The 27,882-nt window shown below is 48.6% G+C and overlaps 1 protein-coding gene across 1 annotated transcript in view; it reads left to right on the plus strand.

The window, feature by feature from the left end:
- CREB3L1 (cAMP responsive element binding protein 3-like 1) overlaps positions 1 to 27,882 on the plus strand; it is a 51,736-nt gene that overhangs the window by 2,551 nt on the left and 21,303 nt on the right. Inside the window, exons 2-3 of the mRNA XM_006865047.1 lie at positions 21,492 to 21,720; positions 25,838 to 26,022. Of these exons, the coding sequence (XP_006865109.1) occupies positions 21,492 to 21,720; positions 25,838 to 26,022 (414 nt within the window). The remainder of the gene's footprint in view (positions 1 to 21,491; positions 21,721 to 25,837; positions 26,023 to 27,882) is intronic.

Genomic DNA, 27,882 nt, shown 5'->3' on the forward strand with positions numbered 1-27,882 from the left:
TGAGACTAAGGTATTCACTAGCCTTTAAAATTCAGATGTTGTTGTTGTTAAGTGCTGTTGAGTTGGTTCCGACTCATAGCTACCCTGTATAGGCTTTCCAAGGAACAACTGGTGGGTTTGAACTACCGACCTTGTGGTTCTCAGACCAATGTGGGAAACATGTGCTGTGTTGCTGTATGTGAACATCTATGTACAGGGGCAGGAGACAGAGTACACAGAATGGAGTCAGGTGCGTTGGTCGTTTTGTTCGCCTATGAAGATCCTTCTTGCTCTTGCAGTCCTGTTTATGTTTCTCAGAAGGGGCTGCCCTTCCTTTAAGAGGTGGGGGCTTCTTCTCCCTCCTCACTGTCTCAGAGACCCTGATCTGGCTGACGTAGAGAGAAAAAAGTTGCAGTTGAGAGTGTTCTAATGCTTGGCGACCCAAAGTGTGTCAGAGTGTGGAAACCCCATAGGCTTTTCAATGGCTAATGTTTCTTGAAGTGACTTGCCAGAGCTTTCTTCCAAAATGCCTCTGGTAGACTCAAGCCTATTAACCATGTGCACCACCTAGGGCTGCCCTTTCTATTTATCTGCAATCCTTTAGTCCTTTGACAGGTGTGAGAGAGAGCTTGGTACACAGAGAACTGAAACCTAGGACCAGAGGGAGAAGAAGCCATGTCATGTCTCTAGGTGAGACACTCAGTCAGTGTGCCTCTTGCCCCCTTCCCCTAACTCAGGGGGAGAGAGGACCCTGGTTTCTCTAAAGGGTAATGGCTTTGGATACCAGCTGGGAGGGTGTGGAGAGGAAGAACAGTTCTTTCTGTTGTCTCAGAGGGGAGAAGCAGGAAGCTGCAAGGATGTTTGACCAGATCACTGCTCCACCTCCCAGCAGCTGGGAGACCAGGTGTGGAGATGCCAAAGACCCAGGGACCAGCCCAGGGGAAGGAGGTGTGAGGGCTCAGCTTGCTCCCTGCTCCCTAGTTCCCCAGCCCAGCTCCCTCTGATCTAATTAGAGAAGCAGAAGGGCCCCCTCCTCCAACCCTGATCGTTGGGGAATTTCAAGAGATTAGAGAAGTATGTGTGTTTGCATGTTCCTTTATCTGTGTGTGGGCCTTTAACAGTCCTTAAAAGGGGAGATACATAGATGTGTGTGTTTCTCTTTAAATTCTTACCCAGAGGAAAGAGGACAGATGGGCCAGTGTACTCTGGTCTCTGAGTAGTATCCTCCACAAAATAACCAACAGAGAAAAACAACAAAAAGTTGCCCTTGAGTTGGCCCTGACTCATGGAGACCCCAATTGTGTCAGGGTAAAACCAAGCTCCATAGGGTTTTCAACGGCTGATTTTTCTTGAAATGAATTGCCAGGTCTTTCTTCCGAAATTCATCTGGGCAGACTCAAACCTCCAACCTTTGGGTTAGCAGCCAAGCACACTAATTATCTGACCCATCCAGACACTCCAGTGGAGGAAATGGTGTGGTCCAAATTTCATGGCTCTTGCTCAGGAAGGGAGATCTCCCCCAAAATATTAAGTTTGATTCAGGTAGAGGTTTTTTGTTTGTTTGGATTTCGCTTCCTCCACTGGAATGCAAGCTCCATGAAGGCAGGGATTTTGCAACAACAATTCACTACTGTAGTCTCAGCATCTTGGGCAGTAGCACAAAAGTAGCTCTCGATTAACCATTGTTGAACAAATGAATGAAAATGACCCTAAATTTTTTTAAGGAAGAAGGGAAAAGGTGCTAAGCTCACCTACTTCCCAGCCATTGGGGGCCTGCAGCCCATGACACAAGAGGTGTTCTCCCTGCTTTCCACTGAACTGTCATTGCTGGAGCCATCCCCACCCTGTGACAAGCCCCTGCGGCCCCTGGTCTCAGACAGTCTGGAGCTGACTGACCCACAGAGGGTTTGAACAGGTGGCTCAGGTCTCACTCCTGGCTCTTGGGCTTCCACGTGCCAGTTTCCTCTTCTTCAGATTGCTCCGGGACTTTTAGGTCCACAAGCATCTCACTGTAAACCAAGCCTTTCCAACTGTCCCGAGGGCCTTTGCATATACTTTTCCTTCTATTTAGAATGCTTTCACTCCAGTTCTTTCCATCTCTTGCATCGGTTCTCAGCTCAAATGTCACCTCTTCAGAGAAGTCTCCCTGACTACTAAAAATAAGACCCTTGTTATTTCTGTTAATCCTTTGTATTTTCTATAACCCTTATCTCAGTTTGCACTGCCGTAAACCTACCATAGTATCTTGACATAAAATAGATGCTCAATATAGTAAATACCACAATAATGCAATGACAGGCTAAAATTCTCAATCATATAAGATACAGAGTTGTGTATTTTTTTTTAGTTACTGTCACAAACACATACACACATACACAACATATATCACAAACCCTTACCGCATGTTGTAGACCTAAACGAGAAAGTTATAAATGAGTTCCAAGGGGTCACTTCCTTACCAACCCCACAGAGACAAGAGTTGTGCCCACCTTCATTTGAGATTGGGCCCGGGCACAGGACAGGTCACAAAATAGTGAACTTTACTCTCTTTCAAAGACTTACTGTATTTGTAGAGAAAATTTCTTAGGATTGGGGTAGTCCCTCGAAGGGAAGAGGAGATGATTAAAATAGTTAGACCTGATTGTTCAAGATGTGTACTGATCATTTCAGTAGGGACACAATGGTCTCAGGGTCCTGGCCTGGCCAGCCCTGAGGGTAGTGGCCCCACAAAGATGAGGTTTGTGCCCAGCTCTGTTGTGAGGTCCATCCGGCTTCCCTGGACCAACCGGGAATTTAACACAGCCTCCATTCCTTCAACAAGTGGGCCCTGAAGGCACACCTCTATTGGTGCCAGGGTAACCCAGATGAAGAAGACACACCCTGCTCCAGAAAACATGGCAGCACCGTGATGGGCACCATGATGAAGTGGCGGCTTGTGGGGAACACCAAGGAGGTGGATTCTGGGCTCAGCAGGAGGTCGGGATATGGTTTCCAGAGAAGTTAGCTCTGTATTCTCCCTCCCCAAGTTCCCTCATCCCTACTGACAATGAAATTGGGGAGACAGTGATGACTCAGGGTAGAATTCTCCCTTTTCATGCAGGAGACTCAGTTTGATTCCCGGCCCATGCATCTCTTACATAGCCATTATCCATCTGTCAGTGGAAGCTTGTGTGTTTCTATGATGTTGAACTCATTTCATTGGCGCTTCCAGACTAACATGGACTAGGAAAAAAACCTGGCAATCAGCTTTCAAAAATCAGAAAAAAAAACAACCCATGGATCGCAATGGTGTGATCCCCAACTAGTCATTTGTTATGTTGTTAAGTGCCAACTCATAGTGACCCTGTATAAGGTTTCGGAAGAACGGCTGGTGAGTTTGAACTGCCTATCTTGCAGTTCAAACCGACCTTGCAGTCCACTGCATTAACCCGCAGCACCACACCAACTGGTCATAGTGGGAACCAATGTGTGTGGGGTCGCCAAGAGTCAGGGGTCAAGCTAATGATAGCTAATACAACAACAACATTGGTGAGGAATTACTGGAAGGCATTTTAGCAGGGGGCACTAGGACTGAGATTTTGAAAGGAGGGGACACCTTTGCTTTCTGTTTAAGGACCAGACAGTCCTGCAAGAAGAGGAGTGAACAATCTGGTTTGAACTTTGCCTTGCAGGACAAGAAAAGTGTGTTGTTGTTGTTAAGTGCCATAGAGTCACCTCTGACTCATAGTGATCCTGTATAGGGTTTCTGAGGAGCAGCCAGCAGGTTTGAACCACCAACCTTTCAGTTAGCAGCCCAGTGCTTATCATACAGCGCCACACCAGGGTTATGGATAACCTCACCCATGCTTATCCTTTGAGTATCTGTGGATGCAGTCAGCTCCCTGCCATCCCCACCCCCACCCCCACCCCAGCATATTGTCTGAGCTATGAGAGGCGGGGCCCCAACACCCTATCCTATACCCTTTCCTCATTCTCGCCCAGGAATGCTATTTCCCCACCTACCTGGGCATTTGGATTTTTCTTTCTGAAGCTCCCAGGAGAGTTTGATTGTACCTAGTCTAGAGAGAGGAGGACAAAGGACATCCCCCACGTTGTGTCCTTTGCTTCCTATGCTATTTGCCTCCCGTAAGTCCTGGTACTGAGACCCTCCCAGACCATCCTTCTCAGGGACCTGGTTTGCCCCTGAGCCTCCCTCAAGAAACTAGTGCCAGATGCTGGAGAACAGGCTGTTCTTCTGGAAGTTTCTGCACTCCAGAGGGCAGGATGCAGGAAGAGTTGGGTGGAGTTAGAGTCAAGACCATGAGCATTGCTTTGGCTGGGACACCATGTAACCCCCCTGAGCAGGCTAGGGGAGGCTAGAACAAGTGGAAACTTCTTGATCCTTGACCAGAATTTGGGGGAAAGAAGGGGTAGGAGTGTCTGTTTCAGGAGATGCTAGAGGGGCAGGAACTCTTGACTGACAGAGAACACTTATCAAATGTATTGGTTTCCTCAGAAAGTCACAGTCCTGATGCCTGTGGCCTGGGCACATCATACCACCTCCATGGTCTGGACAGGCAGCTTGAGGGTTTGAGCAATGATGACTTCCCTGCTGCCTAGTGCAGTGTGCCCCACCCCCAGCTCTCCCGGACAGAGCCCACACGCTGCTTCCTTGGACTTGGGCTCTTGGCCCAGAAACCATTTCACTCATCCCAGAGAGGCTGACACATCTGGGCTGGGATGTGTGGTCCGACATCACAGCTGGACAGCAGCAGCCGGTCCCCTCCTCCCCTTTCAAAGGAATAACAAATCTGAGGGCAGCAATGAGAGTCAGCAGGCTCTTCAGGCCCTCCAGGAGACCAGGAAGAGGTGATAGGAAGAGACTGAAGGGGCTTACTGCCGGGTCAGATAGATCTCAGCCTCTGTCTGAATCCTTTTGTCTGCCTGGAAGGGCCTCACCTCCTGTCCCTAACTTGCTATGTGACCTTAAGCAAATCTGGGCCTTACTAAATTAGACTAAACATTCTCTGAGGGCAAGGAGACAATTACTTACTTTCGCCTGTTCCCTAGATCTGGTTATGACTAAATCAGGTGCTCAGGAAGCATTTATTTGTTGGTTGGATAGACAGAAGGAAGGGAAGGGAGGAGGGAAGAAGCAAGAGGCAAAGGAAGGAGGGAATGAGGGATAAAGGAAGGGCTGCAAAGGTGGTGATAGAGGATGGATGGATGGATGGATGGATGGATGGATGGATGGATGGATGGATGGATAGGAAAGTTCCAGTGAGTTGGGGATGAGGACCCCTGAATGGGTGGATGAATGGATAGAGGAAGAAAAGATACTTCCAGCTTTGATGGTCCTTTTTTTTTTTTAAGAGACTTTTATTTACTTACCTATTCAAGTAATGAATCTTATCTTAAATCCCATATCTACTTATTATCTTTATCATGATGGCCTATTTTTTATTATGAAATAAATCATGTACATAAAAAAACTATAGTGCATTATTGTTGTTGTTAAATGCCATTGAATCAGTTCAGACTCACACCGACCTTGTATAGTGTTTCCAAGGAGTAGCTGGTGCATTTGAACCACCAATCTTGCAGTTAGCAGTCCAGGACTCCATATATAGTACATGTTGTTATTAAGTGCCGCCAAGTCGATTTTGACCCATAGCGACCCTGTATAGGGTTTTCAAGGAACAGCTGGTGTGCTTGAACTACCAACCTTGCAGTTCTAAAGACTTTGCAGTCTGACGCATTAACCTACAGCGCCACATGACTTAAAGAGTATAATGTGTCCTCACGACATCACTCATTCCTGGATACCTGGTCTCTGAGAGTATCGAGAGTATGGGGAAAAGGAGAGCCGTAGACCCTGAAACACCCTGTTCTGGACAGATTCTGAATGGGAAAGTCCTGTTACCTGGTACCTAATGCAGGCCCCGTCTGACCAGACTGCATGGCCACAAGTCAGATGGCAGATTCCTGGACAAATACAGGGGAGCTGAGCCATCCGAGGTGAGGTGGTGTGGTCACAAATGGTTCTTCTAGTTCTTTTCAGATGCAGGAACAAGAGCAAATCCTGCTCTCACCATTTGTCATCTGTGTGAGCTTGAGTGAACGTCTTCACATTTGATTTTCCTCATCCATGTTGTTGCTGTTAAGTCCCACCGAGTCGGTTCCATCTCATAGCAACCCTGTACAGGGTGACCATAAAACATAGGGTTCTATCAGGATTCAATTAGGTAACCTTTGTGTCTATTCAATTAGGTAACCTTTGTGTCTATTCAATTAGGTAACCTTTGTGTCTATTCAATTAGGTAGCCTTTGTGTCTATTCAATTAGGTAACCTTTGTGTCTATTCAATTAGGTAACCTTTGTGTCTATTCAATTAGGTAAGCTTTGTATCTAAGGCTGCGAGTCCCAATGTGGTACAAATAATTAACACACTTGGCTGCTAACTGAAAGGTTGGAGGTTCGAGTTCCTTCAGAGACACCTTACGAGAAAGGCTACTGATCGAATTCCAAAAAATCAGCCTTTGAGAACTCTATGGACTACAGCTCTATTGTGACACACGAGGTGAAATCAACTAGGTAACAAGTAGGATAGGGCTGAGTCCATTGCTCAGCACATAGTACACTCTCTCTTAATGACCGTTTCTGCTGCTGTTTTGACTCTGGTTGCTGTGGTCATTGCCTGGAAGGGAAGTCCCACAGTGGACAGTCCTTGGAGGAACATCACACCTTCTCCATTCCTGTGCTCCTCCTGAACCACAGAGATTTTGTTTTCCTGTCTAACCTCTCTGGAGCTGGAAGGCTCTTTTCTTTGAGTAAATCCGAAAGACGCAGGGTCCCTTCTCAGGGCTCTCTCTGTATTTCGGGCCATGGGACCCAGGTGAAGACCCAGTGCATGTGCTTGTCTTGTCTTTGTATCTGGCCCTGGACTTAGTGGGGTAGCGGAAAAGCAGTCATTTCTTCAACCGCCAGTAGGGTTGTGGGTACCTAAGAGAATGAACTCAACAGTCCGAGTTCTTAGTTTCCAATCCTGGTTCAACCACTTGCTAACTGAGTGAATTTAGGCAAGCTACTTAATTTCTATGTGCCTCTGCTTCCTCATCCATAAAATAGGGGTGGTTTGGTGGTAGAATTCTCACCTTCCATAAGGTAGACCTAGCTTTGATTTCCAGTCAATACACCTGTCTGTCCATGAAGGTTTGTGTGTTGCTATGATGCTAAATGGGAGCTTAATGGCTCCATATATAATAAGCACTGGGCTGTGAACCATGAGATTGGCAGTTCGAGCCCAGCAGCCGCTCTGAGGGAGAAAGATGAGGCTTTCTGCTCCTAAAAAGATTTACAGCCTCAGAAACCCTTTACAGGGTTGCTATGAGTCGGAATCGACTCCACGGCACATAACAACATGCTAAATAGGTTTCAGTGGTGCTTTCCAGATCAAGACAGATTAGGAAGAAAGACCTGGCAAGCTGCCAATTCTGAAAATCAACCAAAGAAAAACTTATGGATCACAATGATTTAATCCAAAACTAACCATAAGATGGTGCAGGACTAGACAGTATTTCTTTCAGTCGTGCATGGGGGGATTGCCATGAGTCAAGGGTCTAAGTCAATGGCAGCTAATAACAATAGTTCCTACCTTAAATTCTGACGTTTAAATGAGATACTGCATACAAAGGGCTAGAACAGTGTCTGGCAAATAAATATCAACTATTATTAATAACATCATCATTACTATTAAGCAAACTACATGTTGGGCCTTGTGTAAGATCCTGCAAAGGGCTGGAGAATAAAATAAAATACATCCTAGATCCTGCCTTCAAGGAGGTTAAAGTTTAGAAAGTGGGAAGGGCCCCCTTGGGCATGATTAGAGTTCCAGGTGTGCTATTAACCAGGGACCCAATAGTCAGTGACTGCTGTGGTGGTCCTGAGAGAAGGGGCAGGGGTCAGGGGAGAGGCGCTGTGGTCTAGGAAAACTTCCTGGAGGAAATGATATTTGAGTGTGGTCTTAAAGGATGGCAGAGGTTAGGAGACAAAGGAACCAACCCAGCATTCCAAACACAGGGAATGCTGGAAACAGAGGCCTCTGGGCAATGGAGCTCACAGCAGCTTTGGGGTCAGTCTGTTGAGAGTGGAGGGAAGCTCTAGTGGTAGGCTGAAGTCAGTTTATGACAGACCTTGAATGTCGTCATGCTAAGGAACCTGGAGTTTGCAGCCCACAGGAGTGAGCCATGGATAGTTCTGAGCTATTCAAGGAGGTATTCCTCAGCTCCGCTGAATTGTCTCTAGAGCCAACTGTCAAGGAGGTCTGGAGTCCATTAGAGGGCTCTCATCTGTCAGCTTCCTCAATGATCAGGGACCCTCACTCAGGGGAGACAGAATTGTGGACCCTCCCTGAGCCCAGAGCAACTCCAGGCAGCAGCTGGCCCCTGACTGGTTCCTTGCCTCTGCTCTCCTCCCTGCCCTGGTGTAACTCTCACACTGGGCAGGAGGACCAGTTCTCTTCTGGCTCTCATCTCCAGCACACGGGGTGAAGTTGTCCCTCCTTGGAGCTAGGGGACCGGGGCTTGGAGCTCCAGCCTGAACATGTCCTGCCCCCAGGTCCAACCCTACTATCAGGCAAGCCCTTTGTCTATTGAGCCCTGGGGCCTAGAGGGATATGAGCCTTTAAGAGCTCTGCTCAGCCCAGCCTGACAGCACACTTCCCTAGCCATCCTACCCATCAGCTGGGACAAGATGTCCAGAGTCCTCTCATCAGCCATCTCCCAGAGCTGCCCCTCTCCAGAGAGGAGGCCCAGCCCTGCCCTCTGCCACCCCAAAGCCTTCACCCCTTTCCCTTCCAGGGATGCAAATCCATTCCACATTTGGAATCTGGCAGGCACTATCTGCTCAGAACTTTCCCTTCCAGGAGTGAAGGCTTCTGTTTCACCAACCCCTCATGGTCAGTCCATGGGGTCTCCAGAAGGGAAAGGGCTCCTGCTTTCAACACCCCCTTCAGAGGGCTGAGAGGGAGCAGGGTGCAGAAGGACAATGAACAGCCGACCCTCCTAAGGAGAGATGGAAGAGGAAAGGCAGCGGGGTGGGGTGGAGGCCGAGCTTGAGCAAGCATGAGGAGATGATGAGGGACTGGGGGGAGGGAAGAATAGAGGTAGTTCCCAGCTCAGCACATTCCTGAGACATCTGGATGGGTTGGAAGGGCCCCAGCTGGCCTGCAGGGCTGTGGCTCCAACTTCTCCCCTCTGTGATGTCAGGATCCAGTGTCTTCCCTCTCCTAGGGGTCCCACTGACCTGGGATCCACCCTGGAGCTGAGTGCTGGGGTCTCCTCTCCAGACCCCTTGCCCTCAGTGAGCAGTAAAGAAGGCGTTCTCTAGGACAGTGGAAGAATCGGTCACCTTCTCTGGAGGTGGGCTTCACATGGTGGTAGGAGGCAGATACAGAATACCCATGACTTTGCCCACCCAACTCTAGAAGAGTCTTCCTTTGGGTTGGGGCCAGATCCTTTCCTGCTCAACTCTTCTGACTCAACTTCAGTTTGGAAGGGAGATACAGAGGAAGGACTCCAGAAATGGCTGTTTGTCTTGAGTTGGCCAAGTCTACACTCTTCCCTGAACCTCAGTTTCCCTTCTCTGTAATAGTTGCTATGAGCTGATTCTGTCTCCTAGTGACCCTTTGTGTGTTAGAGTAGGTCTGTGCTCTAGAGGGTTTTCAATTATTGGGTTTTCAGAAGCAGATTGTCAGGACTTTCTTTTGAGACACCTCTGGGTGGACTCAAACCTACAACCAAACGTTGGAGCCAAGCGCATTAACTGCTTGTTCCACCCATGGACTTGTAAGGATGACAACAGCTAAGTTATTGGGCCCTTACTATGTGCTATTGTGAGGCTTAAGTACTGCACTCCCAGGGACCCTAAGAATAATACTGTTATTGTGCCATAGAGTTCTTTCTGACTCACAACAACCCTAAAGGACAGGCTGGAACTCTCCCTAGGGTTTCCTAGGCTGTCATCACCAGATCTTTCTCCTGAGATGGGTGTGAATCTCTGACCTCAGGGTTAGCAGCCAAACAACCCCAGAGGTCCTTAAGAAGAATAATAGCTATGTTTAAGGAGCACCTTCTATGCATCTTGAATTGTATACTTTACAAAAGTTAACCCAGCCTGGTGAAACAGGTATGTTGTTGTTAAGTGCTGTTGAGTCCGTTCTAACCCATAGAGACCCCATATATGGTTTCTGAGGAACAACTGGTGAGCTTGAACTGCTGACCTTCCGGTTCAAATGACTTTGCAGTCCAGTGCATTCATCCACAGTGCCACACCAGGACAAGTACCTCCAGTTCATGGAGTTCTAGTGAGATACTATCAGATAAGAACTAGCCACAAAGTCGGTTTGAACTGCAAAGCCAGCAGTTCAAACCTACCAGCCACTTCTTAGAAACCCTATTCAGGGTCACTATGAATTGGAACCGACTTAACAGCATTTAATAACCACCACCTCCATTTTGTAGCTGAAACTGTTTCAGAGAGGTTAAGGAGTTTGTCTAAGGCTACACAGAGAGGATTAAAACCAAGTCTGTCTGTCTCCTTGCTTGAAAACATTGAACTACATTGCCTCTACAAATAAGAGGGGATGAATTGAATGATGTCTAATTCCTTTCAACTCTAAAATTATCATAATTTTTGGGGGGCTATCATGGGGCTCTTCAAGAAGTGCAGGGGCAGGCGTTAGTCACACACTGGGTGGGGGAAGGGGAGAAGCAGCTGATTTTGGAGCATCTGGTGAGACTAGAGTTTTAGAAAGCTCCATCCCCTGGGAGCCTTAAGAGGTCCAAGCCCCAGGGACTGGTGTCATAGCCTAATCCCCAGCCTAGCCCAAGGATCCCATACCTTCCCTGAAAGAAGAAAGTAAATAAAGGAGCCCAAGGATCCCATACGTTCCAAAAATAAAACCTGAGGACAACTCAGACAGGCCGAGCGATGAGTACACAGAGGGAGAGGGACGCGGCCAAGGGAATTCCAGCCAGAGCTGGGCGGTAGGCTCCAGCCAAGGGTTTTCCAGCTGGCCAGGGGCTGGAGAGCAGCTTCCAGAAGGCTATCCATTGGGGCTTTGTTCATACCCCTAGGCTAGCTTGAGTCTGGGGGCTCCTCTGGCACTCAATGAGGGATCTCCAAGTGCCTGGTCTGACTGAAGTTTAAGAATGAAAAGACCCTGGGGAGAAATGGCCTGGAAAATGGGTACAGCAAATCCCACTAGGGAGGAGCCAAGGGAAGGTCTCCAAGTGAATGGAAACTCTGCCTGGAGCAGGAGCAAGCTGGCATGGGAGTGGAATTCAGGACAGTCATTCCTGGAGGCTCAGCGGCAGAGAAAGGGACTCAGTCCACAAGCTCCCTGACACATTCCTTTATTCACCCACTCATTCACTCACTTACTCACTCAACAAACGTTTAAGTGCCTACTGTGTGTCTGGACCCATGTTAAGCTTTGGGCATTCAAACAAGAACCAGACACAATCAAGACATAGAATCAGCATGCCTGGGCCATTTCAAGCTACACTAAGGAACTTTATGAACTCTATTCTAAAGTCAATAGGGAGTCACTGAGGGATATTGAGCAGGGAAATAACATGGTCATATTTGTGTTTTAGAAGATCCTTTTGATGCAAGTGGAGAATGCCCTGAAGAGAAATCAGAGTTCATTCAGGTCTTGAGCATACTTACATAAATGGAGTGGTCTCCCCACTAAACAGGAAGCCTTTTGAGGGCAAGAACTGAGCCTTGTTCACTTTTGTCTCCACAGGGCTGGGCAAACACTAGGTACTCCATAAATGCTGAATGAATGAATGACTGGTAACTGAATGAATGAAGGTGATAAGATACTTTCTCTCCAAAGCTCCAGCACCAGCTCTGGCACTTACTCACGTGTCCTGAACTGTCCCCATTGGGATGCTCCAGCCGCTGCCTAAGGACCAACATCTCCAGTAGCCAGGACATGGTCTGCTATGACCTCAGTGGTGCCAATGACAGCTTATCCCAGCCTGGGGGAGGGGCGGCAGTCACTGCCATCTCTTCTTTTTTGCCCAGACAGTGCCTGGCACCCGCCCCTGGGCTGGGCCGCAGTACAGGGGCCGTCTTTCAGAAGATGCCAGGGGCTGGCCAGGAATCTACAGGTCAGCTATCCACTTGCCTGAGGGCCCTGTGGTCTGGCCAGGGGAGAAAACTGGTGGACCAGGCAGGCAGACAGAACTAGAAGCTGCAGAGACTATACCCTTCCCCAGACCCCTGCCCTATACGGAAGCAGCCCATGTACACCAACTAGGTGCCAACCTGCCTTGTGTTTATCCTCTCCCCTTCTCCAGCACATGCTAAATGTTCCCTTTGCCTCGCTCCTCCAATCCTAGGCCTCACTGTCCCAGCTCCAGGCCAGCCTTTGACTCCCAAATCTCCCTCCCTGGAGGTCACATGACTCAGACATCTTAGGCATGAAGCTTGATGAGGTCAGCTTTCCATTCTTTGTGCTGTGTAAAGTTGCTTGTGTTTATGTAAGCGCACATCTGTGTGTCTTAGAGTGGCTGCATGTGTGTGAATTTGTGTTGATCACATCTTATTGAATGCCTGATGGTGGCAGCCTTTGTCAGCCTATGAGGCTGTGTCTGGAGTGGGGGTGGGGGCGGGGAGCATGGATATGAGGAATTATCTGAATGTATCAGTGGATGTGTAGTTTTCGTGGTGTGGCCTCACAGAGGTGGTGTTACCCTAAGTAAGAAGGAACCCCACAGCCCATATATATCCGTAGGCTGTGCCTGCATGTACACACGCACACACTGAAGCATTTCTGCTTATTTGGGTTTGAGCTTGGGCTCCATGGTGAGCAGTTCAGTGGGGGGGATAGGAAATATGAAACCTCAACAGCTGCCTTCCATGGGCCTGTGGGGAACAGGGGCTGAGAATGAGGTTAGAGGTTGGAACAATGTGCTCCCCTACTCCCCTACACCCCATGCCCTGCCAGGAAGTCTCCAGGGACCCAGAGAGCTGGCATCCCCCTTCCTAGTCTCAAAAAGGCCAGGACAGAGGAAAAGAGCCTACTTTCTGATCCACTTCACCCTGTCCCTATCACCGACTATAACCCAGGCCACCTGCCCAGGAGAGCTGAGTCCTTGCACTTGGAGCTCTGGATGTGAGTTCAGTGTTCTTCCCCCATCACTGGCCAGCCTTTGGTCTAGCTCTGTCCTGGCTGCCAATGCCTTCCAATGCCTGCTTAAAGATAGAGAGGGTCTGTTTGACAACTGGGGATCCAGGGGGTCCCCTCCCCTCTCAGAGCCTCCCTGATCTTCCCTCTCTGGACACAGCAAAATGACTCAGGCTGGTGGCCCTTCAGCTTGAAGGGGCGATTTTCTTGTGACCACGAGGCAAGTAACCGTTGCGGAATGTATGGGTCAGTGTTGGGAAGCGGGGTGGGGGTGGGGGGTGTCTGGGCATAACTGCGGGGGAGAGGAAGGGGAACTATGGAAGGACTCTCACTTGAAGGAATGTCCGGGCTCAATTCCCCTCCTTCCCCCATCCCACAACTCAGTCTGGACCAGCTCCGGACTCCTCCCTTCTTCCATCACCACCACCTCCCCCCGCCCCCCAGCACATAGGAAATCAGCCAGGTAGGGGGAGGGCAGAAGCCTGGGATGGAGCACGCTGGGGCCTGGGGGGTCCCTTCTTCCCCGTTCCCCATAGACAGCGGAGCCACCTGAGCGGCATGCTATCTGCACTGACCCCAAACGACGGACGAGGGCAAGGGGAAAAAAGGGAGCCTAAGTGGTCCTATCACGATCTGGGGATCCTATCACCCAGGAACAGAGCCTAGGGCTGCTCCATGAGGAGGGGTGTAAGAGACTGCGCTGGAAGAGCCGGGATGGAAATTTAGAATCCGGCCCGCCAGGGACCTCGGAGCAGATCCTTCGTCTCCACTTCCTCCCGCTCCGGGTGCTGTGTCGGGGCCTTAGGGCACCGTGGGACTGCCGGGCCCAGCTGGAGTCTCGAAGGGCCATTTCTGCCCCCGCTCTACCACAGAAGGGGGCACTGAGGTCGGCCCTAGAACCCCTTCTTTCCGGACATCAGAGCAGTCCGCGGAGGCCAAGGACCCCCTCCACTTGTCTCTGCTCCCTTCCCTGACAGCGCGTCCGACAGCTCGCAGATTCCTCTCATTAGCTAGAAGCTCTGCAGCTCTCTCCAATGGGCAGGCCGGATTCCGGAGAGGGGCGGCACCGCACGCGCCGGCCTTAACCTTTTGTGAGCCGCGCTGATGGACTCAGCTGCTTTCAAATGTCAGGGGCGGGCTATTGGGGCGGAAGGTGCAGCCCAGAGGAGGGGTGCGGGAGTCTGCAGGCGGGGGGAACCTGGAACGCTCCTCCTAACTATGGAGCCGGCGCCGGCTCTGCGTGGCCGCCGAGAAGTAGCTTTTGTTGGCTTGACTGTAGGAAAAAGTCTTTAACGAGGAGGGAAACATCATAATATTTCCTTTTCTGGCCTCCCACCCCCGTTGCTTGGAAAGGCACCCCCATAGAACCCTCACCCCCTTAGAACCCTGACTCCCTCAGAACGTCGACCTACCGCCCCCTGTTGCTTATAGACTGATGACACCACTCTCGATCCGCAATAATTTCCGTTGGATAGTCTGAAATCTGAACTCGGTGTGTGTGAATTGGAGAGAGACCTGGGTGTGGTTGGAGTTGAGATGGGTTAGGCAGGAGATGAGAAGGCCTGAGGTCTCCCGAATGGGCGTCCCAGGGATGGAGAGAAGGTGAGCAGAGGGGAGGATCACCTTGAGAGGACAAGAAGAGGGTGCCCACACCAGTGTGTAGCCTAGAGCTGTGGAGGAGCCCCTCCCATATCACCCACTCACTGTGTGACGGTGGGTAGCCGGCTTTTCCTCTTTGAACTTAAGGTTCCCCAATAGCAATAAGGGGAAGGGGGCCATGAACGATGGGAGTTTTCAGATTCCAGCTACCTCTAGGAGTCCTGGTGTGGCGCTGTAGGATAAGCACTGCACCATAAGGTCAGTTTGACCGCAAGATCGGTGGTTCAAACCCACCAGCTGCTCCTCGAGGGTCGATTTGATTCAGAACTGACTCAACGGCACTTCATACTATATTCATATCTACCTCTAAATTGATGACAAATCAACAGTAGCTGAACCCCCAGAGGCCAGGCATCAGACAGAAGTAAAACCACTTACTTCCAAGTCCACTCTGACTCATGGCAACCCCCTGAGACTCAGAGTGGACCTGTGCTCCCTAGGGCTGTCAATGGCTGAGTTTTTAGAAGCAGAGCACTTGAGCCACCTCTAGATGGACTTGAACCTTCAATCTTTTGGCTAGCAAGTGAGGATATTGACTGCACTATCCAGGGTCTCCTTCCAGTGGAAGTGATGGTGTGGTTGTTAGGCGTTATGGTTGTTAGGTGCTGTAGAGTCGATTCCAACTCATAGTGACCTTGTATAGGGTTTCCAAGGCTGCAACGCTTTATGGGAGCAGAAAGCCTCATCTTTTTCCTGTGAAGCAGCTGGTGGGTTTGAACTGCTGATCTTATGATTAACAGTCCAGTGCTTATTGTCCAGCGCCACCAGAGCCCCTTTCTAGATAGCGGTAAGGGGGAGTCCTTCTGGCGTAGGGGCAGGAAGACATGTCCACCATTGCCCAGCACATAGGAAGCCCTGAACAAGGAGGACCAGAGAGCCTAGTGTCCTCCACCCCCACCCTGCCTGCCCCTTGGCCGCCCTCCCTTCCCACTTGGCTTCCGCAATGCTGGAAGCTCAATCCTTCTGAGTTTGGCTGCTGTATGCAGCAGGTGGGGTGCTGGATGCTCATAAAGGGGACCAAAGGAGCTCCCTAGGCATATTCTCGTGGACACCCTTTGAGAAGGACTTGGTTCATCTGCCATGAGCTTCCGCCTTCAGGGACCCCAGCCCAGACAGCGGAAGCATTTCTCCTCGACAAGGCCCCAGGAAGGGGATTGGCAAACCCTTATCTCCTGAAAAGCAGCTGCTGAAGAAATACCTTCGCCTCTGACTCACTCTTAGCCTCCCACCCAGTTGCACAGTAGGATTTTAAGACCCTGAGAGAGAGCGAGAGCAGAAGGAAGTGGCGCCCCCAGCTGGGCAGGCCTGGGCTCTGCAGAGGGTGTGGCTAGCATAGATCTGACAGAGCCCTAGCTAGGTGGTTGGGTTTATATCACGTCAATGGTTTGCCTCTGCGGTCACAGTTAGCTGAGGCCTGTTGACCTCGTGTACTGCTTCACCCAAGCATTGCTGGCTGTGACATACTGAAGGTATTGTCCCTCCACCAATGTTTATTGTCTATCGGCATTGTAGGATAAGCACTGGATTGGACTACTAACTGCAAGGCCAGTAGTTCAAACCCACCAGCCACTCCTAGGAAATCCTATACAGGGTTCACTATGAGTTGGAACCAACTCGACAGGCCTTAACAACAACATCATGGGCCAAGATCGCTGGGTGGAACAAAAAGGTTGGTTCAAACCAAACTCACTGCTTACGCTACAGCACCTCACCAGGACAGCTAGATGGTGTAAATAGTTAATACATTTGGCTGCTAACCAAAAGGTTAGAGGTCCACCCAAAGGTGTCCAGGAAGAAAGGTCTGGCAGTCTAATTCCCCAAAATCAGCCACAGAAAACCCTATGGAACACAGTTCTAAGCTGTCACCCATGGCGTTGCCATAGTCAGCATAGACTCAAGAGCAATTGGAGATTTATGTATTTATTTTTAAATCTTTGGGCCAGTGCTGGGATGCAGCAGATGAACTTCAGGGAACTTACAGGTCACAGCAGGATATCTGCTTCAGTAGGGGATGGTCTGGGCAGTGAGGAGACCCACGTGTGGCTCCCTGGTCCCAGTTTCCCTAAATGCAAATGCAGATACTGTGAGAATTAAATACAATGATGCGTCTATGAAAGCGCTTTGGAAAGGTAAACCACCGTGTAGGAAGAGGACTAGGATTCCTGATAACTTGGAAAGTGGGAAGTTCACAGGGTTTCTGAACTCATATTATTCTGAATTTTCTGATCACAATTTACTTGGGTGGGGAGGGAGAGGATAAAACCACCTCCCTGAATTGGTTCCAGAGTTCACATCTCAGGCTCAGTGCTAGGGGCTGTGGTTTTCTCAGTAATAATGACTAACAATTCTAGGATAAGCACTGGACAGCTAACTAAAATTTGCCAGTTCAACCCACCAGCCACTCCTCAGAAGCCCTGTATAAGGTCGCTTTTGGTTGGAACTGACTCAACAGCACTTAACAACAACTATTGAGCACTCACTGCATACCAGGCACTGTTATATATGTATTAACTCATTTTATCCTCATAATCCTATGAGGTGTGTAGTAAGCACTTCACAAAAATATTTGACCCTCATGACAAGCCTATGAGGTGTTGTTGTTGTTGTTATTAGGTGCCATCAAGTCGATACCGACTCATAACAACCTTATGCACAGCAGAACGAAACACTGCCCGATCCTGGGCCAACCTCACCACTGTTGCCACGCTTGAATCCATCGATGCTGCCACTTGGCCAATCCATCTTGTTGGGGGTCTTCCTCTCTTTCTCTGACCCGCCACCTGACCACACATGATATCCTTCTCCAGCCACTGGTCCCTCATGACAATATGTCCGAAATATGAGAGACAAAGTTTGGCCATCTTGGCCTCCAAGGAGCACTCTGGCTGCACTTCTTCCAACTCACATCTGTTGGTTCTATGGGCAGCCCATGGCACTTTCAATATTCTCCTCCAACACCATAACTCAAAAGCATCAATTCTTCTACGATCTTCCTTATTTACTGTCCAGCTTTCACATGCATACGAGGTTATTGAAAATACCATGGCTTGGGTCAGGTGCACCTTAGTCTTCAAGCTGACATCTTTGCTCTTCAACACTTTAAAAAGGTCTTGTGTAGCAGATTTTCCTAATGCAATATGTCATTTGATTTCTTGACTGCTGCTTCCATGAGTATTGATAGTTGATCCAAGAAGAATGAAGTCCTTGACAACTTCAATTGTTCCCCCATTGATAAGAATGTTGTTTATTGGTCCAGTGGTGAGGATTTTTGTTTTCTTGACATTGAGATGTAATCCATACCGAAGGCTGTGCTCTTTGATCTTCATCAATAAATTTAGATTTTAAGTCCTCTTCACTTTCAGCAAGCAAGGTTGTATCATCTGCATATCGCAGGTTTTTAATGAGTCTTCCTCCAATCCTGATGCTACGTTTTTCTTCATATAACCCAGCTTCTCGGATTATTTGCTCAGCATACAAGTTGAATAAATATGGTGAAAGAATACAACCCTGTCACACACCTTTCTTAATTTTAAAACATTCCGTGTTCCCATGTTCTGTTCTAACAACTGCCTCTTGGTCCAGGTACAGATTCCTCATGAGCACAATTAAGTGTTCTGGAATACCACAATGTTGTCCATAGCTTGTCATGATCCACACAATCAAATAGGAACTATAATTTCCCCCACTTTAAAAACGAGGAAACTGATGTCTAGAAAAGTTAAATAACTTAGCAATTAGAGGAGTTGTAAGGTAAGCACTGGACTGCTAACCAAACGGTCAGCAATTCAAACCCACCTTCTGCTTCTCAGAAACCTTATGCAGGGTTGCTATGAGTCAGAACAGATTTGATTGACAACTAATAACAACTGGACCAATAAACAACATTCTATCAATGGAGAAAAGATTGAAGTTGTCAAGGACTTCATTCTTCTTGGATCAACTATCAACACTCACGGAAGCAGCAGTCAAGAAACCAAATGACGTATTGCATTAGGAAAATCTACACGAGACCTTTTTAAAGTATTAAAAAGCAAAGATGTCAGCTTGAGGACTAAGGTGCGCCTGACCCAAGCCATGGTATTTTCAATAACCTCATATGAATGTGAAAGTTGGACAGTGAATAAGGGAAGACAGTAGAAGAATTGATGCTTTTGAGTTATGGTGTTGGAGGAGAATATTGAAAGTGCCATGGGCTGCCCATAGAACCAACAGATGTGAGTTGGAAGAAGTGCAGCCAGAGTGCTCCTTGGAGACCAAGATGGTCAAACTTCATCTCTCATACTTCGGACATATTGTCAGGAGGGACCAGTCGCTGGAGAAGGATCTCATGTTTGGTAAGGTGGAAGGTCAGAGAAAAAGAGGAAAACCCCCAGCGGGATGGATTGACCAAGTGGCAGCATCAATGGGCTCAAGCGTGACAACACTATACAGTGAGGTTGGTCCAGGATCGGGCAGTATTTCATTCTGCTGTGCATAAGGTTGCTATGGGTTGGCACTGACTCGATGCCACCTAACAACAACAACAATTGTATAAAGCCGGTCTCTCTAATTCCAGAGTTGGTGCTCATCCTCTGCTCAGCCCTCATGCTCAAACTCTGTTCCTCTAACCTCGCCATTCTCAGCTTGTCCCCAGACCGAAGACCCCTTTGTCCATCCCTTCAGAACTGGGACCAAAAACAACAGCAACAACAAAACAAATCCATTGCCAGTCTAGTCAATTCCAACTCATAGTGGCCTTACAGGGCAGAGCAGAACTGCTTCACAGGGTTTCCAAGGCTATCAATCCTTACAGAAGCAGACAGCTTTCTCCTGTGGAGTGACTGGTTAGCACCTTTCAGTCAGCACCATGCATTTAACTACCTGTACCACCAGGGGCCCTATCTGAACTGGGACAGGCTCCCTAGTATTCCCTAGAAAGATCAACAATTCTTTCCAGAAGCAAGGTCTTAGCCACTTAGTAGGTGGGACTTAAGGGCCTGAAGCCACCCCTCCATCTCTTTGTCAATTAACAAATTAAGACTCATTAGCAGTCCCATTTCCTTGTTGTTGTTAGTTACTGTCCTGGCCACCACTGATGCACAATGGGATGAGACCACTGTGATTCACAGGGTTTTCATTGGCTGGTTTATCAGAAATCTAGAAACTCCACTGAAACCGATTCAATGTCATAGCAACACACTGACTAAAGATAGTGGCTGCACTACGATCTCCCCCATGTTTTTGTTGTTGTGACATGCCGCCAAGTCCATTCTGACGCATAACGACCCTGTATAGGGTTTCTGAGGAGCAGCGGGTAGGTTTGAACCACCAACCTTGTGGTTCAAATTGACCTTGTGGTCCAGCGCATTCTCCTGCAGCGCCACACCAGGACTCCCCCATAGAAGGCAAGACTCTACCACTGACTCGCACTTCCCCCTAACATTTCCATAAATATTTATAATTCTTTAGAAAGAAAAAAATAGTCACAGGTACCTATTATGTGCCAGCCACTGGGGTGCTTTGTTGATAGTGAAAGGTAGCATTTGTTGAGTGGGACCATTCTAAGTGCTTTGTATGTATTCACTTGTTTAATCCACACCATAATCCTAACAGGTAGAACTTTATCATTCTACTCTACAGAGGGAGAAGAGATGAAAAACAGAGAGGTTAATTAACTTTTCCAAGATCACAGAGCCCAGGATTTTTCAGTCTTTTTCAGTTGTATTGTGTTGTTAAGTGCTTTGGAGTCGGTTCCAAATCATAAAGACCTTGTATAGGGTTTTCAAGGAGCAGCTGGTGGCTTTGACCTTGTGGTTCTCTGTCTAGTGTTGATCCTACAACACCATACCAGAAATCCTTTTCAGTTATAAGAAATACATTTTACATCATTACCAAGAACACAACACACATAAACATTGAGATAAAATATTCACAAGACAATACTTGATTCTGGGCAGTGCACACTGATATTTTTTACTCTATTTTGTTCTACTTTATTTTTTCTTCAATTCTGGTTGTGACCCACTAAGTTGATTTCACAACCCAAATGAGTCATCACCCACAGTCTGAACAACACTGAGTCATAACTAGCAGTGTCAGGGCCAAAATTCAAACCCAAGCATAGGCTCCAGAACCTAATCTCTTGGCATAGAGGATGACTGGGAAAAGAAAGATACTGGGGGCCCAAGGACAGGTTGGGACTGTGGGAATGAGGAGAGTGGAAGCCCGCCATCCTGCATCCCCCTCTCTCCACATTCCAATACAAATGTTGCTTCGGAATGCTCTCATAGACATACAGTTATTCTTCACATCAAGTCTATGAAGAAAGCAGAGCTAACCAAGGACTAGACTCAGACAGGTTAAGTGATTTGACCAAGATTCCAGAGCCAGGGTCCTGTTGCCTGCTCCAGGAAGTCTTCCATCCCATCAGTTCCCCCTTGAGGGTCATGCTGGTGATGGTGGTGGAGGTGGTGATGGTGTTGGCACTGAGGGGGTAGCCGAGGTGGAGTAATGGTGGTCGGATTAATAATAACGATGTTGGTGATGTTGGTAAGGGTGGTATTAATGGTGGTGGGAACAGTAAGGGGGAGGTTCCAGTGACAGTAGGGATGACCGCAGGAATTGTGGGACTACCACAGCAGCATGTGCACCCCTTCCCAAGTGAATATGAATTCCGTCTTCTCCCCTCCTTCTGTAGCACTTCCCAGAGCACCTGGACCACTTTGCGGAGAACATGGAGGACTTCTCCAATGATCTGTTCAGCAGTTTCTTTGATGACCCTGGGCTGGATGAGAAGAGCCCTCTCCTGGACATGGAACTGGACTCCCCGACGCCGGGTATCCAGGCTGAGCACAGCTACTCCCTGAGCGGTGACTCGGCTCCTCAGAGTCCTCTCATGCCCATCAAGATGGAGGACACCACTCAGGGTAAGAGGAGGGAAAGCCCAGGGACAGCACAGGCCCAACGGCCCATGACGGGAAAACCTGCATGCGGAGACACCCACAAATGCCTTTCATGGGGTGCGGCTCCCTGACTTTTTTGTTCTTACTCAAACCCATATGTGCATGTCTCAAAACGGTCCCCCCGATGACTCAGGCCACTAGTTTCTTAAGTGTGGTCCCCGGACCTGCAGGCTCAGCATCACCTGAGAGCTTGTCAGAAGTGGAAACGCTCAAGCCCCACCACTGGCCTCCTAAATCAGAAACCCTGTGGGTGAGACCAGCCTCCAGGAGCTATTGATCCACCTGAGGTCTGAGAACCACTAATGTAGAAGGGACAATTGGGGTGACAAAATAATATATGTGAACATGTTGTTACGACTCTAGAACCTTACCACTTCCTCATACCATGATACTCTCTGAGGTGTTACCTGGGGGAAACCCCTATACCCTGCTTTTATTCCTGAAGTTGGGGCTACCCATAGTACCCCTTTCTTCCAGCCCCTTCCATCTATAAAGCACTCTGAGTCCTTCCCCTCATGGAATCCGTCCTCAAGAACTGCAGACTGTGGCCCACCTAGAACTTGCCTTGTGACATCTCCTCCAACCCAGGTGGTCCTTGCTCCATCAGTGTGGGGCTGGGTGACCCTGGACAGGTCCCTTCACCTCTCTAAGCCTCGGATTCTTCTACACATGGGAATGACAGTAAGCATTTCTACAGCACTGTCCAGTTGGCAAAACGTCTTCAAGTTTATGATCTCATTTCTTTATCACAACTGAACAGAGAATCACTTTGGTTATAATCCCCTTTTAACCAATAAGAAAAGCAAGGCTTCAGGGAAGCTGTTGTCTAAGTCACAATAAAAGGTAGAGTAGGCACTTGGAGCCAAATTCTCTGACTCTAAATCTCACACTATTGCTATTGCCCCATTTGCTGACCACAGTGGGCAGTAAGGGTACCAGGTTTGAAACCAAGTAGGTCTTAGCGTGCATCCTGTTGCTTCTAGTTGCTGCTTTGTGATCTTGGACAAGTTGCATAACCTCTCTGAACCTCTGTTTTCCTTAACTTGAAAATGAAGATAATATGTACTTGAAGAGTTCTAGTCAGGATTAAAAATTTTATGCATACAATACCCCCAGCCCAATACCCAGGACAAAGCCTGATATCAATAATTATATGGCATTGTGGCTATTTTTGTTGATGATGTATTTTATATGCCAGGCACTGAGCTGGGAAATGCAAGTATCTAGTTTAAAATATTTTTAATAATCAGTAAATTGTGACTGATTAAATTGTGGCAAAATGATTAAGCGTTCAACTGCTAACTGAAAGGTCAGCAGTTCGAACATAACCAGTGAATCCAAAAGAGAAGAGACCTGGTGATCTGCTCCCATAAAACTTGTTGCTGTTGTTTATTGTCAAGTTGTTCTAACTCATTGCAACCCTGTATAGGGTTTCCAATGGGAACCCCATTTCTTTATGGGAGCAGAAAGCGTTACCTTTCTTCTACAGTAAAGATGACAGCCTGGGAAACCTGATAGGGCATTTCTCCTCTGGTGCTATAGGATAAGTACTTGACCACAAGGTCAGTTTGAACCTCAAGGTTGGTGGTTCAAACTCTTCAACCACACCTCAGCACTCAACCACAGCAGCTCTGTGCTATATAGGGTTGCTCTGCAACAGAACACAACAGCCATCTTTTCATGGTGCATCTAGAAACCCTATTTGCTCAGTGAATGGCTAAAACCATGTACAGAGTTTTTATTCCTCTTTCCTCCTCCCAAGGACCATGATCTTGACAAGTTTCTTGGTTTTCTCACCTACAAAATGGGAAGAATGACGATGCCTGGCCCATAGGGTTGTTGGGAGGAGGTAACGAGGGAGAGTGTGTCAAGCTGAACTGAGTCTGATGAGCTGTTTCTCAGAGTCCCAGAGGTTCCCCAGGGGCAGAGACTGGTCTTTGTACCACCCCTGGTGAGGGCAGGGCCACCCTCTGGGGTTTCACATGGCTCCAGGGAGTGTGGTTGCCAAGGGCTCCCATGGTGCCTTGGTTTCTGGAGGCTTCCTCCCAGGAAAGGGCAAGGCTGTGAGGTAGGCTCTCTCCCTTCCAGGGCAGGTTCTCCATCTACCCCTGCTGGGCCAGCCTAGTGGCTGCTCCCTGGCCACCCCAAGTCTATTTTTAAAGTAATTTGTCTGTGGGCCCTTCACAGGGGGCAGCTTCCCGGAGGCCGGCGGCCTGGTCCTGTAATTTGGAAAGATAGTGGGTGTTCCCGGAACCTAACGGCAGCCTGTGGCCCAGAGCCGGGGCACTCAGACTCCCAGCTGGGTGGGGCCTGGCTCTGAAGTGGGATCAGACAGCCAAGCCACTGACCCTTCTCCCCACCCACCCACCCACTGCTGATGAGTCGATTCAGACTCATAATGGTCTTGTAGAACAAAGTAGAACTTCTCCCTAGGGTTTCCCAGGCTGTAAAGCTTTACAGGAGGAGATGACCTCATTGTTTTCCGGAGCAGCAAGATGTTCAAATTGCTCAAGTTTCAATCAACTCAATGCATTACCTACCAGGACTCCTTCCTGTAACCTACAGTTCCCTCCAGCACCTACCCACATGCTGCCTCCACAAACACCTGCCTGACCACGTTTCTTCTTGGGCTGTCCTTTGGTCCAGGTGCTGGGGCCTATGGGTAGTATCTGTGGCCCAGGTGGATCCAGGAGACCCCATAGGTGGTCAGGTGGACACTATCTTCAGGAATCATATCAACCGTCACTCCTCCTGCCCCCTCCCTACACCCCCTAGGTCCTCAGGTCTGGTCTAGCCTTCCTTCTAAATGTGTCCCTAATACATCCCCTCCTCTCCATCACCAGTGTCTGAATTATTCCAGCAGCCCCCTGCAGCCATTCCAATCTCTACAGGAGGCAAAGTGATTCTTTCAAAAAAAAGTAGAAATCAAAGCATGCTAAAATGTATGCAGAATTAATGCATAAATTCTCCTTCAGTTTTCCTTATTGAATGTCCAGCATTCACATGCATATGAGCTCATTGAAATGCTATAGCTTTGGTTAGGTGCACCTTAGTTCTCAAAGTCACATATTTGCTTTTTAACACTTTTTAAAGATGCCTTTTGCAGAAGACTTGCCCAGTGCAAAAAGGCTCTTCGGTGGCTCCCCATGACCTCTAGAAGCCAGTCAGGAGCCATCATTCCTAACCCTGCTTCCAAGGCCATGTGAACCACATCTGCTGGCCACTTGACCCCACCTGCCACTTCCCTTTCGATTCCAACTACGCAGTTCCACGTCACCCTGTGTTAACTATTTATTAAACATTTACTTCTTGTCCGGCACCGGGTAAAGGGCTCTATGTGTATTATTTGATTTGATCCTCACAGCCTCCTTATTAGGTAGGCTCTGTTCCCTTCCCAAACGATGTCCAGTGGTACTGTGGGCTGTGTTGGACTGCTAGCTGCCAGGTCTGCAGTTCAAACCTACCAGCTGCTGCACAGGAGAAAGCTGTGACAGTTGGCTTCTGTAAAGATGGACAGTCCCGGAAAGACTAAGCAGCACTCCTACTCTGTCCTATAGGGTCACTATGAGTCGGGATCGACTCCACGCTGGGCTGCTAACCCGTGTTGGAGGTTTGAATCCACCCAGAGGTGCCTCAGAAGAAAGGCCTGGCAATCTATGGCCATTGAAAACCATCAAGAGCATAGTTCTACTCTAACACACGTGGGGTTGTCATTCACTGAAATAGACTCTATGGCAGCAGATTAGCTGGTTCCTTTCCCCATTTTACAGATGAGGAACTAAGGCTCAGAGAGGTTTGACAACTTGCCTAAGCACACACAGCCAGTCAGGAAGGGTCCAGGTCTGTTGACCAAGGCCATTCTGTAAACTGCTGAATGAAGAGGATGTCCTCTCTTGTTCTGACCTCAGCCCACCTGACAAACCACCTCACAAGGGTCTGCTTGCCCTCCCCTACCTGCCTTCGGGTGCACCCTGGTATCTCTCCTGTGTCCAGTCCAGAGCAGCTCCGGGGGGTGGGAAGGGGCCCAGCCCGAGCCCTCTGCTCCCAGAGTCCCCTGAGCCTGGTCCTGCCCTCCCCCTAGACGTGGAGCATGGAGCGTGGGCGCTGGGGCACAAACTGTGCTCCGTCATGGTGAAGCAGGAGCAGAGCCCAGAGCTGCCCATGGACCCTCTGGCCGCCTCCTCAGCTATGACTGCTGCCACCGCCATGGCCACCACCCCGCTGCTGGGCCTCAGCCCCCTGCCCAGGCTGCCCATCCCCCACCAGGTGAGCCTGGGGACTGTTTGTAAGGGCTGAGGGAGGGAGGACGGCTAGTGTGTCATTGGTGGGAAAAGATATCCAAAGCCCCGTGCACCTAGGGCTCTGTGAACAGGGAGTCTTGTCAGCCCAGGACTGAGGTTGGGGTTCCCAGACCAGGCCTCTGCCTCCCCTTAGCCCTCTCACAAATCCCAGCATGCTCGGGGGGAGCTGAGGCCCTTACTGTGTACCCAAGGAAAGCTTGTGGGGAAACAGGTAGGGCTGGGCATCAGGGGCCATGGCCAGGATCTCAGACGTGGAGAGATTCCAGGTCCCTGACTAGAATCAAATCATCAGGATTTTGTTTTTTAAAAAAGAAGAAAGACCAAAATAGAATTACAAAAATTGGGCTACATTTCAATTGTTTACATTTGTGAAGTTAATATTTTTAACCCATACTCATGCTGACTGCCCTTCATGAATGCATGGATAGATAATGGTGGTTGTTGCTGTTAAGTAAAGACTCTCCAAGGAGCAGCTGGTGAGTTTGAACTGCCAATCTTGTGGTTTGAAGTCCAGTGCTGATTCTACAGCGCCCGCTATAAATCTAAAGCTGATATCTAAAGTATCTTCTGGAAACAGAAGGTGCAGACCCCTGGACCCTGAGATAGGTCTTGGGCCCCAGCTCAACTTTTCACTTGTGCTCTGGGCATGTTGTATTTGTTCTCTTTCTACCTCAGCTTCCTCCTCTTTAAAATAGAGAGTGTACTGCCTCTAGGGTGCTCCTAACACCAAGATTCCACAAAATAGGGTCATTTTTAAATCCCTACAGTTGGAGTGTGGCTGACCCTGCCCCCTGCTGGCCACATGGCTCACCTGCTCAAACTATGTGGCCAAAAGCAAGAAAGTCAACCCCTCTCGTCCCTCCACTGACTGGAATGATCTGAATATGTACTGGGTCATTTGAAACTATCTTTAGCAACACCTCAGGCCTTGCTAAAGTAGGAAGGGAAGGAGTGACAACAGCTAGGGTCTTGGAGGTTGGGCACAAACCTCTGGTAAGAAAACTGAGACTCAAGAAGTCAGTCACCTTGGCCAAAATCGTACAGGCAGAAGCAATGGAGTTACGATCCAGGCTCAGCTCACCAGATCCTAAAGCCCACACTCTAGTGAGGTTACAATGCCCTAGAAGAAATCACAGCGATCTGGTGTTGGCATCATCCATAATGAACTGCATGACCCACACAGGTGTTGTTACCATTCTAAATCTTAGTTCCCTCATCTGTCCCCTCGCCTATCCCAGGAAAGAGCTGTGATAAAGACCCTTACAACTTGGATCTTCATGATTCTTATTCATTTGTCTAAATTTGGGATTCTGTTGTCTCATCCACAATGGGACCTCCCTCTGCCGGCTGCAGATCCAGAGAGTAGATATGGCCCTGAAATCCAACACTTAACATATGTCTTTCTCAAAGAGGATACCACTTATATGTGTGTTGGTAATCTTGTGTATGAGGTTATATATGTTCTTGAAATCCTTTCTGGAACAACAAGTTATGATATAAATGAACAGAAATACATGCTGTCAATAATGTAAATCTAATCACAGCAGCTCCTTGCTTCAAAACTATTAGGAACTCCTCAGTGCTTCAAAGTCTTTTGTCTGTTATCTGACCTAATTTCCTAACACTCTGCCCCAACATGCACCCCTACATACTCAACCTACTGACTAGACACGCCTCCAACACACACCCTAATACTCAACCTACTGACTAGACATACCTCCAACAAACACCCTACATGCTCGACCTACTGACTAGACATGCCTCCAACACACACCCTACATACTCAACCTACTGACTAGACATGCCTCCAACACACACCCTACAT

Source organism: Chrysochloris asiatica, unplaced genomic scaffold (assembly GCF_000296735.1).
Source record: "Chrysochloris asiatica unplaced genomic scaffold, ChrAsi1.0 scaffold00075, whole genome shotgun sequence".
NCBI classification, from domain to species: domain Eukaryota; kingdom Metazoa; phylum Chordata; class Mammalia; order Afrosoricida; family Chrysochloridae; genus Chrysochloris; species Chrysochloris asiatica.